At 44.6% G+C, this 11,296-nt stretch overlaps 1 protein-coding gene across 4 annotated transcripts in view; it reads right to left on the bottom strand.

Moving 5' to 3' along the window:
* Positions 1 to 1,746: 1,746 nt before the first annotated feature.
* Positions 1,747 to 11,296, bottom strand: part of LOC147622166 (protein ENHANCED DISEASE RESISTANCE 2-like) — a 90,368-nt gene continuing 80,818 nt past the window's right edge. Inside the window, exons 18-23 of one of the 4 annotated variants that reach the window (XR_015269657.1) lie at positions 3,618 to 3,662; positions 3,387 to 3,530; positions 3,127 to 3,222; positions 2,902 to 3,030; positions 2,308 to 2,510; positions 1,808 to 2,201 (exon numbers count right to left, since the gene is read on the bottom strand). Coding sequence is in view for 2 of the 4 variants with exons in the window: in XM_086823265.1 (XP_086679391.1) it covers positions 2,400 to 2,510; positions 2,902 to 3,030; positions 3,127 to 3,222; positions 3,387 to 3,530; positions 3,618 to 3,662 (525 nt within the window). In the remaining 2 variants the exon portion in view is untranslated. Of the gene's footprint in view, positions 2,511 to 2,901; positions 3,031 to 3,126; positions 3,223 to 3,386; positions 3,531 to 3,617; positions 3,663 to 11,296 lie in introns of all 4 variants that reach the window. The other 3 variants (XR_015269658.1, XM_086823266.1, XM_086823265.1) reach the window with 3 other exon arrangements.

The raw sequence follows: 11,296 nt of genomic DNA, 5'->3' as shown, positions 1-11,296 counted from the left end.
AAAATACATCACGATTATCCATAAAAGAATAGACCTAGGGCCATCCTTGTAGGCACAATGTACTTGAAAGTATGGCCATAATGCCATTCTAAAGCACATTGTTAAAATGGTCCTCCTAGGGCCATTCTCTACTTCTTTGTGTCAACTACTGGTGAATTTTACAATGGCACTAGGGACTTTCTACCATCTATGGATAATCTTGTTGTATTTTACATCCATGGTGTGCTTGAAAGAATGGCCCTAAGGCAATTCTACCATGTATATATATACAAATACATATATAAATGTGTGTGTGTGTGTGTGTGTGTGTGTGTGATAGAATGTTAATGAAGAAGTCAATTGGATGTACCACCTTCAAATTTTCAGCTTTTATGAGATTGCTTTTATGATAATTGGATGCACATGTAGTTAACAATTCATGTTATATCCAAGGGTGGAAGGAGATAAACAAGAACCAAGTACTTATGATAACATTGAAATTGATTATAATGGCAATGCCAATGAATCAACAATTGAATCAATTTCTTTGACATTGAGTTGATTGATTCATTATTACATAGTTGATCAAATTAAAATGTAGGCTAAAGCACAAGCGCTATCATGCCAAGAAAAATATTCTTTTGAGTAGCATAGTGACAGATGCACAATGGGTTCAAGAGCTTAATGTCAAGTTGTGGGAGGAGCTCTTTGACCTCCTAGTCCTCCAACAGTCAGTGCATCCAAGAGTCGTATATTTTAGTCAAGTATCATCAACATTTTGTTCGCACAAAGGCTAGAGATTATGTTCAAACTCTAGCCAGATATTATGATCTCAATTCACAAATCGATTGCAAGATAGCCACTTACTCCAATGTCAACTACTGCCTTGTGGAAACCCAGTAGGAATCTACAGCATGGTCCTTACTACTTTATCAAACTTGTTAGTTTGGATTCCCAGATGCATTTGCTTCAACTGTTGCTTTGATATCATCATTCAATATCATTGAAGGATGACAATATTTGAGCACCGGTGCAAACTACAAGTCTACTAAAGTAATCAGTTAGGTCAAACAAGCCGCTCTGCTCTACATGACAAACCTGTGTTCTGGGGTTTTAGCTTGATTCCTTTTTACACTTTTCATTTCGGGCTTGTTTAATGCTGTATAAGCTCGTGCATACATGCCATCGGTGCAAAAAGTAGACGCTTGAGTTGGTTTGTCTTCTGTAATATATTTTTGGTATTCCACCTTTATACACTCATGAACGTGGAATAGCTAGGACTAAATCTCAGATAAACGAACTGGCAATAGGGTGTGCTTTTCATCTAGACACCAACGATTCATCTTTTTGCATCTTGTAGACATTATAAGGTGTTCTTTATTTTCCTTGTAAATTGGTGGCCATGTTGTTTTTTCTTATATTTGTCATGATATTGTTCTCATTGTGAGTTTTTTGCCAACAGGTTTGCTGGCAATCTGCGGTTATGTGGGAATCGGGGCTTTTCTGTTTGTCCACCTTCAACATCACAACCCCCTTCATCAGTTAATGATTTAGTAGCCCCTTTCAATCCGATTACTGCAAAAGGTCGATAAACCATCTCTCTACAGCCCTCTTCTTCTTCAGTCACCATTTGCTCTAGTGTCTCAATCATTACTTTAGCTAGAGATTATATGATTCAAAGGAGCAGAGCATTTTTGTTGCTTTCAGAATCGTTCTCAAACATCCATTGCTCTGATACATGGTAGAGATGAAACCATGGATTCCAGTGATAAAAAGGCTACCAAAATCCCATTATGCGCTCGCTCAAGCAATAGTGGGTGTCTTGCTATGCCACCAAAAGATACAATGAATAAAAGTGACAAGAAAGGGTTTATTTTTTTTTCTTTTTTACAATTGGATAAGATCTCAGATCAGAACTAGACTCTATAATTCAGTAAGTGGTTTCCTCAGGACACTCTGCCCATTTAGCTTCTATACAGCAGGTGTGTACTTTTGCCTAAAGAGTATCCTGGCATCACTCAACCATGCTACAGGTTTGCTCTGGAATAAACTTGACTTTTCTCACCAAAGCACACTTTGATCCTCTCTATGAGTTTAACTTCCCAACCTACTACTCACCTGGATATGAGCCATGCAAATGCCAAGTTCTCTCCAGCATAGCTCATCAGCACCGGATCTCCACATGTACCCATTTGGCCCATAGAAGCACCAGCCCATATCCACTGCAAAGAGGGCATGATGCATGTGCATTATTGTCCAAATGAAGGAAGACAAAAAGGTAGGTAAGTCATTGCCTTGTTGTATGAGATGGTAAGGAAGCCAGCACACCCCTCTTCATGTCGCAGTTGACACATTGTAGTTGACACGTAGGTGGTAGAGAAAGCTTTCCAAAAGGTTGCAGAACCTTCATAGCTTTTTGGTCAGTCAACTGAATCTCTATCAAGGTAGGGAGAAACAGCTTTTGAGAGCTCAAGCCGTGATATGCGTACAGTACCAATCAACCTCTCAGGCAGCTCTTCCAATGAATTTCCCTGCAAAGATAGAAACACAAAATACTTAGAAATTCCCACCAAAGAAACCAGGTCAGTATCTAATAACAAACCGACTACCAGGGACAGTGAATGTAAAAATACTTAGAAATCCCCACCAAAGAAACCAGGTCAGTATCTAATAAGAAACCGACTGCCAGGGACAGTGAATGCAACCACTGTCAGCAGGGGCAGATGACCATCAGAGTTTTTCTCTTACAGAACCTGTACTTATGGGATTCTTTAAAGTACAGGTGCAGCCTAGAGAGCTATGCATGAACCCATCCTTAGAGGAATCCCGTAAATACAGGTGATGTAGCAACTTCCTGTATAAACCCAAGACATTTTACAGGCTACTGAGCTCGAATGTGCAAAAAAAAGGGCAAAGACTGACATTTATCAGTTTCTTATGACTGACCACCTGAACAAGGAAAGCCATGTCAACCACCAAGGATGTTACTACACCAAAAACAAGTCCAAGTACTCCATTTGCCACAGCAGATGAACCAATGTCGACATCCACCTGTCATACATATCAAACAGAAAATAGCACCTCTAGAAAATCTTACAACCCACAGCCCAACACACTCAGGAACAAGAGAGGAAATGCAAACAGGACCTCTAGATATTTCTTCCCCCGATAATAGTTGCAGTCCACAGCCTTTCCAAGTATGCAAGGTGTACTGCCCACACTCTGTCTCACTATCCAGGATCCCTGCAAATTCACCATAAATGAGAAGCTTCTATTGTGAACAAGTAGGTCAGCTCAACTGAACATTGTCATGGCAAGCAATCCTAGGAGAAATTTTGAGCTGGATCAGGGAATCAAAGTGACACTTAAATAATATTTTTCTTCAAAGAATACACTTGGATTCTTGCCTTGGGAACTGATGGAATAAGCTTCAACCTGTTGTTTCTAAAGCCATCATCAGCATCTACAAATCTCTGTAATAGTGATCCAGGAGGAATTGACCTTCTTGCCACGAAGTATAGAACCATGCTGTAATGTGTGGGTCCCGGTACCTATGGCCAAAACAAGGATTAAGGACCAGAAATTCCTGAACACAGCACAAAAAGAAACAGGAGGAGCATCGGAAAGTGTTTATATACCTGCAAATTAAATAGTAAGGTGAAGAAACCTTTTTCAGCAGCTATCTGAATCCGCAACCAGAAAAAAACTATGTAAGTAATGAAAGGCTATGATGATACTGATAGAGGTGAAGTTAAAAACACCTTGGTAGACCACACACTAGTGACGCACAATTACTGTGCTGAAAGATGCATAGGGCACCCCCTAAATCCTAAGCAAAGCATTCTGTGTGAATGAAAAGAGGAAGCTAACAAGTCTGCCTAGTGTTGCATAGCCTTCCCAAGACCTCGTCCCATGATGGAAGTTTGGGAGATCAAACTCATGAATTGCATTGTTTGGAAGGCGATCTTCTTTGCTGATGAGCTGTAGACCTCTAATACATTGTGTGAGTCTCAGAACATCTAGCCAAAACTAGGGAGCACATGGGAACCTGTGGCTGGTGTCTCTCAACGCATGCTCTAATTTGGTTACCTGCATCTCTTCCTTGTTGCCTTGCTCTCTAGCTCAACTTGTTCCATGCTTTGGAAAAATAATTTGAGGAGTATCTGGTGTTGACTCTTATCTATTACACTATTAGTCGGTTTTTCTGTCTCTATATCCCAGACAAAGAGTGCCACACAACTCATTTGGCGAATAGGGCCGGATAGGCAATGAAAACAGCCTCTAATCTCATAGTTTGCAAAAAACGATGTGCTACTTAGTCTCAACCTCATGCATGTCACATACTTCGCATATTTGCAGCTCTCAGTTCTCATATGTGGGATGGCACCTCTCATTAATCTCCCAGGATTATGAATTATGGATTATGGATTATGGATTATGGCTATGAAAGCTTTTCATAGATTTTGGATGGCCGCTACGTTGGGGTTCTCTTTGTAAGGGCTGTGGCATGGGTACTTAGCTTATTTTGAAGAAAACAACAATTTCATGCGTAAAACCTTGAGAAAATCTGAAAATAAGCAAAAGAGAGAGAGTAGAGAGAGAAGACACCACACTAGCGACGGTCCAAATAGCCTTGGGCCGAAACCCATCCCCCCCCCCGCCCCCCCCCCTCCTCCCTCTCCGAGTTATATTAGATAAAACCCCTTGGAGGAGTCTTCAGTACAAGTTCTTAGAGCTAGAGAGCTCTCTTGTCTTTTAAAATCTCTCAAAAATGAGAGAATAGCTGAATTTATAGTTCTTGCCCAAAAGCACTTGAGAAAAGCGCATTAAAACTCACTTATAGTCCAAAAAGCATCTTTTTAATAATAAAATCTCTTCTCTTTTTAGTATTTAAAAAGCTTTTAATCTTGTGCTTTCCAAAAGCTAGTCGCATCACTCCAAGCTTGTAAGGTGACTTTGCACTGCTATCCTGCCATGTGTCAATGCCACGTTACCATCGGCACATCATCAGTGCCACGCCACTTCTCTTTTTTTTCGTAGGTGTATTGCTTTTTTGCATATGAGCAACCTGTATTTTGATAATTCAGTGGAACTGGTGTAAAAACCAAGGAGCTGTTTGTGCATTCATTTGTTTATTTGATTTATGCTTGTAAGCATATTTGTATGTGTGCCAAGGGTCGGGGACGCCCGATTAAATCCAAGGATGAGCATGCGTGCACGTGTTTGTGTCTTCTGACATATAACGGGTGCATGTTAATCTTGACAGGAAGAGAATCATGCTAGGAAACTCTTGCTTGAGGGTGACTCTAGAGGTGCAAGGGGTGGGAGTATCTGCCGGAGAGGTCAAACCCAAGGTCACTCTATGTGAAGGGTGAAAACCGTGGAAAGATGCTCCCCAAAGCCACGCACAAGATAGGAGGAGGACATTCTGCATGAAGAACCATGTCTCAAGAGCCAGAGAGAGAAGAGCTAAGCCCACGAAAAAAAAACAGAGAAAAGCAAGACCTAACAGTTGAGGACAACTGTCTAATAAGTTAAGGGATGTCATCGAAGCATCAAAATGCAAGTTGTTGATACGCAAAAATGCAACGCACCAAAAATAAAAAAATAAAAAAAATTTGGGAAAAAAAAGGTGGCATGGTGTTGATGACATGGCGATGGTGATGTGGCAAGATAGCAACGTAAGGTCACCTTACAGGCTTGAAATGGCGCGACTAGCTTTTGGAAAGGTACTAAAAAGAGAAGAGCTTTTATTATTAAAAAGATGCTTTTTGGACTCTAAGTGAGTTTTAAAACGCTTTCTCAAGTGCTTTTTGGCAAGAATTGTAAATTCAACCATTCTCTCATTGTTGAGACATGTAAAAAGACAAGAGAGCTCTCTTGCTCTAAGAACTTATACTCAAGACTCCTCCAAGGAGTTTTATCTAATATAACTCAAAAAAGGGGAGGGGAGGGTGGGGGGGTGTCAACCCAAGGCTATTTCGACCCCTAGTGTGGTGGCTTCTCTCTCTAATCATCTGCAACCACTATCCAATCCAAGGCATTAGTGACATTATGCTCACAGCTATAGATGGTTCAGATCTATGCATTACAGATATATTGTATGTGCCTTGAATAAAGAAGAATTTGTTGTCAGTCTCCTCTTTTGCTAAAAGAGGATATGTTGTGGACTTTAAGGATGACAAATGCACGGTGCGGGATAGAGAAAAGGACTATGTTATAGTCACTTTTGGCACATTGTACCAGGGCTTGTATCATTTCGACTCATATGAGAAGAGAGGACATGCTTGGCCACTACTACTTTTGCCATGCAAGAGGCAAAATTATGGCATGCCAGGTTTGGACATGTAAATTTTGGAAGCTTGATGCTGCTACAATGGCATCAAATGGTGGAGTATATGCCACATATAGAGTTGCCACCTCCACATGTATGTGAAGGATAAATTTTGGGAAAGATGCATAGAAACGCCTTCCCCAAGGATGGATCAATAAGGGCTGTCCGGAAATTACAGCTCATACACAGTGATGTGTGTGGTCCCATGAGGACACCGTCACTTGGGAAGCATCTATACTTTGTAACATTCATTGATGACTATTGCATGGGTTTACCCTTTAACGGCAAAATCTGAGGTCTTTATGTGTTTTCAACATTTTGTTGCCAAAGCTGAAAATGAGACAGGTTGCAAAGTGCAAACCCTCTGCTTAGATCGAGGGGGGGGAATATATGTCAAATGCATTTAAGGCATATTTGGCAGAAAAGGACATAAAGCAATAGTATACTATGCCATACCACAACAAAATGTTGTGGCAGAGAGGAAAACCATGCCGATGGCCCAGATGACTATTGATGAACTCTCGGGCGGTCCTAGTGACCAGATGGCCTTGAGGATAGTCTGAGCAGTTTTCCTTGGGAGCCAGATAGTTGAGCATCGGTTTCTGATGAGACTAGACAAGACAATCCATGAAGAGGAGGATCATTACTTGTGCATTACATACTGATGTATGTTTGAATTTCTTTGACTTTGTGTGTTGTTTTTGGTGTATGGACAATGCTTGGATTTATGGCATGTGATAGTCCACTAGGCTCCAGGCTACTTGGCCAGTACCTGGAATACCCAATAGATGCGAATGATGTATACATGTTTGTTGACTAGCTTCCATCTAGTTTTTGCAGAAGTTAAGTATGTATTAATTTTATCTAACACAGGTTTCAGGCTCTAAAGAAGTACCATCAAGAACAAAGCCACTGGTCAATACGATAGAGTCGACTGGGTTTTTCTGGAGGGCACTATGCTTTGCCTGGGTTTTGAGACAGACTGGATTCGAGGGGTGGCGGCTCTATATTCCACAGCTCGTAGCCAGGTGTTGATGGTGGCAGGAGGACGGGGGCCGAGTTTTGAGCTGACCAGATCAGTCCGTCAGGGATGCCCTCTCGCTCCGTTCCTTTTTCTTTTCTTTGCAGAGGCTATGAGCATGTATCTGACAGCAGAGGAGGTTGGTTTGAGAGGACTCTAGCTTCTAGTCCGGGGTGAGGACTTGCTTGATTCTGAGTTTGCTGTAACACGGGATTGTTTTTGCATGGCCAGGAGTCCAATCTACAGAGGGCAGAGCAATCTCTACAGGTTTTTGGTGTGGCTTCGGGAGCATTGATCAATTGGTGCAAGACAGTGGCTTTTTGGATCAGTAGCGCCCCTGCTCCGGCATGGAGCCCAGACCCGGGTTTTAGATGGATTCGTCCTGGCACAGCAATGCGGTATCTGGGATGCCAGATTGGACTTGATTTGTCACCTGACAACAGATCGCCCCGCTTCTTCTGAGCATTCGGAAGAAGCTTTTATATTGGAGTACAGCTCGGCTTTCCTTGGCTGGGAGGGTGGTGGTGACAAATCAAGTGCTTTTAGCGACTATGTGGTATATCACGTCTTGTTGGATTTTCTCGAGCTCTTGCATCAGCCAGGTACAGAGGCTGATCAGGAACTTTCTTTGGTCTGGGCGGGATGGTCAGCCGGCCCGGGCTAAGGTTGCTTGGGCAGTTATTACTCTTCTGCTGGCCCAGGGGGGGCTTGGGCATTATAGATCCAGCTGATCAAAGTAGAGCCTTGTTGGGTAAGCTTATTGTTCGAGGGCTGCTTCCAAGCGCTGAGCCTTGGAAGGAGCTTCTTTTTCAGCGACTGCAAGCTAGAGCTCCCCCCGCAGGGGGCACTTGGGCACCAAAGATACGGTGGATCTTCACAGAGATGAGGAGGACAGGCCTCAGTAGAGGATGGGAGGATAGATTTGCCTTGAGTATCCTGCGAGCTTGGGAGTTGCTAAGACCGGGGCTTTCTCAAAGACCTCCCACTTGTGAGGAGGAGCGGGCCAGACAGCCGCTCATCTAGAGCCCCGCGGTACGCACAGAGCAGGGTCATATGCTTGGCTCTCGGCCTCGTCTAGCCTGGGGACCATTGGCGGCAGGCACAGCACGCAGTTTTGGAGATTGGCAGGCGGAGAGGCTGAGTCATTTGAGAGGGGGGCTGATTATGAGGGATGACATTCAGGAGGCTCTCACTGAGGAGTGGTTCACGCCTTTTGAGCCAGCGGCCCCACGGTGGATGGGAGCCTTTACACAGTTGGAGATCCTAATTGCTGTCAGAGCTTGCACTGACGATGGTAGATGCCATACTATGAGATACAGGATGAGAGCAGACTTCAGAGAGTGGAGGCGGGGTCGCCTTTGGTTGCAGAGTGCATCTTTCAGAGGATACGGGTAGTGGCCGCCGCTTCTCGGAAGTGGCATATTGATCCAGACCCTGCAGATGTGGACTCTGATTGGTGCATATGGGCATATGTTGTGCGTCCCTTGACCCGGCTCTAGTGGGACCCTGGCGAGTACGAGTGGCATGATCCTTATGCGTCCCCCGAGGCCACAGAGATCACCTTTTTTCAGTACACTGTTCGATTGGGGAGGCATATTTTGACTGCGAGGAGGACGGTCTCTCCAGCTGCATCGGAGCATTGGCGGCTACAGGGACTCTCACAGGAGTTCCTGGAGGATTTTTGGACCAGGCTCTGGGCTAGCAGACAGGCACGCAGGATCTCGCCTTTCCAGTGGCTGGTTGCCCACAGGGGCTCTGCAGTTGGCACCTGGCTTGTCTACAGTGGCCTTCCGCCGGCCTGCGTCCGATGCGGCCACCCATTGGCGACACAACAACATTGCCTATGGGACTGTCCACAGGCCCAACAGATTTGGCTGAGGATTCTGCGCATTTTGGCCCCCCTCTCTCCAGAGGAAATGTATACATGGGGAGCCGCTACTTGGTCGACTTCGTCAGGGCTAGCTCTGGGATACGAGACGGAGCAGGCCAGCCAGGCCATCAGATTCATTGGGGGCCAGCCTCGCCTTGTTCCTTCACCGGATTTCTCGACAGCCGACTGGACACAGGAGAGGGATTTATGATGGGAGCTCCTCAGCAGCCTCACCATATGGTTCACCTGGAGAGCCCGTTGTTTCAGGGCCTTTGAGGGGAGACTGGAGCCACCAACAGAGACTGTTCGGGCTATCTGGCAGGAGTTGAATCACACCCTGCAAGGCCAGTATGACCGCATCCGGGGCGACTCGGATCGAGCGATCTTGCGATGCCAGGCCTTCCACACCACTTGGCGCAGCGGCCCTTTCTATACTCTGGGTACCCCCCGCTGGCACTACAGGCCACCTGTTTGGATTTTCCCCCCTCCTATTGTATGATATAGCCTCTCAGTTATTTGTACTTTTCTGCACCTAGGGAGAGTCTCCCTAGCTGCCTTGATTGGATCTCTGCTCTGCCTTCTTATGAAAGCATGAGAGGGTTTGTAGCCCATTGGGCTTTTTTCTTTTTATAACTCATGAAAGGATCTTTTCATGGGGAAAAAAAAAAAGCCACTGGTCAAAGATAAGGCATAAAGATGTTGCCAAATGAGCAGATGGTACCACAAATATAGGGAAAGACCAGATACACAAGATAACCATATGGAACTAGTACTTGGAAGAGATGGAACGCTTGTATTCCACAGTTGAGGACAACTGTGGAATACAAGTGTTCCAAAAAGGGCTAGTACTTGGAACAAATGGAACACTTGTATTCCGCAGTTGAGGACAACAGCAATATAAGAGGGAGGGAATGTAACTATTTGGCCCTCCTTGCTCTTTTCACATGATGGAACACATGCTCGAACACTAGATAGGGTGATGAAAGCATGGGAACAAGGACCATGAAGTTGGCACAGGGAAAAGCACCAGTCTTGGTCAAAAAAGCAAGGAAAAGAAAAGAAAAAGTCAAACTGAGTTGACCGCGAGCCAAGGGTACCGTTGGAAAGAGGAGACTGAGCCGGATCAAAAAGCTAAAGGCCACTTTTCCAAAAAGCATCTCTAGGGCCAAAAGGAAGGCCTTGAAGTTAGAAAAGCAAAATTCAAGAACTTTGGCAAAAGATAAGTAATACTTTATTATTATTAAAATACCAAAGCAAAAAGAGAAAGCAAAGCAAAAAGTATTGCTTTTGGAAGAAAGCAAGGCCCTCCCCAAGTATAAAAGAACCTTGAGCCCCTCTTCTTGAGCAAAAAGCGTGTGGAGCAAGAGCAAGAAGGCCCTCGTCTTCATCACCCTCTCTTTCCGCCTAGTGGGGAGCTGCACATCCATCACCGTTGGCCTCTTCTCCTTGCACCGCTGCCAGACAGTCCATTTGTGCCACCCTTTCCGCCAAAGCTGCCATTGATCTGCCATTTGCATCGGCTGCGTCACCCTTCTCCACCGTTTCTCAGCCACCTACACCGGTTGTCTCAGCTCCTCTGTGCCACCTGCTTATACTGCTCCCCCTACTCTACTTGCAGCACTGCAGTAGCGTTGCCTACCACCACCAGCAGTGCCGCCTGTGCCCTCTCTTGATTCCCGACAGAAACCTAGCAAGCAGTCCATATATTTGCCTCCCGATACACAAGTTCGACTACCATCTATGGATTCATCTTGGTGTTTACTTTTTCGAGGAGCTTTTTGAGGTTTTACTACAGCTTGGGCATTGAGCTTGTTTTTACTGGACATCATCTAGACTTGGGATTTGACTCAAATTCTGGATACTGGTACTAGCCCGCTGACAGATTCTTGTGGGTCATCCCCGTGGTGTGCTCAGCATCAAAGATCTTGTGCCTCTACGTTGACTTCGATCCGTATTTCTACCTCGACATATTTGTTTGATTTTGTATTCACTGACTATATTGGTCCAAGCTTGAAAAGCCCGTGGATTGTTTCTGAATAAACTCCTGAAAGGGGTCGAGGCCTGTTCCCCGCTCAATGTGGTGTACTGTGCA

The sequence above is a fragment of the Cibotium barometz genome, chromosome 29 (assembly GCF_041138505.1).
Source record: "Cibotium barometz isolate CiBa-2024 chromosome 29, ASM4113850v1, whole genome shotgun sequence".
Classification (NCBI taxonomy): domain Eukaryota; kingdom Viridiplantae; phylum Streptophyta; class Polypodiopsida; order Cyatheales; family Cibotiaceae; genus Cibotium; species Cibotium barometz.
The sequence above is the reverse complement of the archived record's forward strand: the minus strand, read 5'-3'. Positions and strand labels throughout refer to the sequence as shown.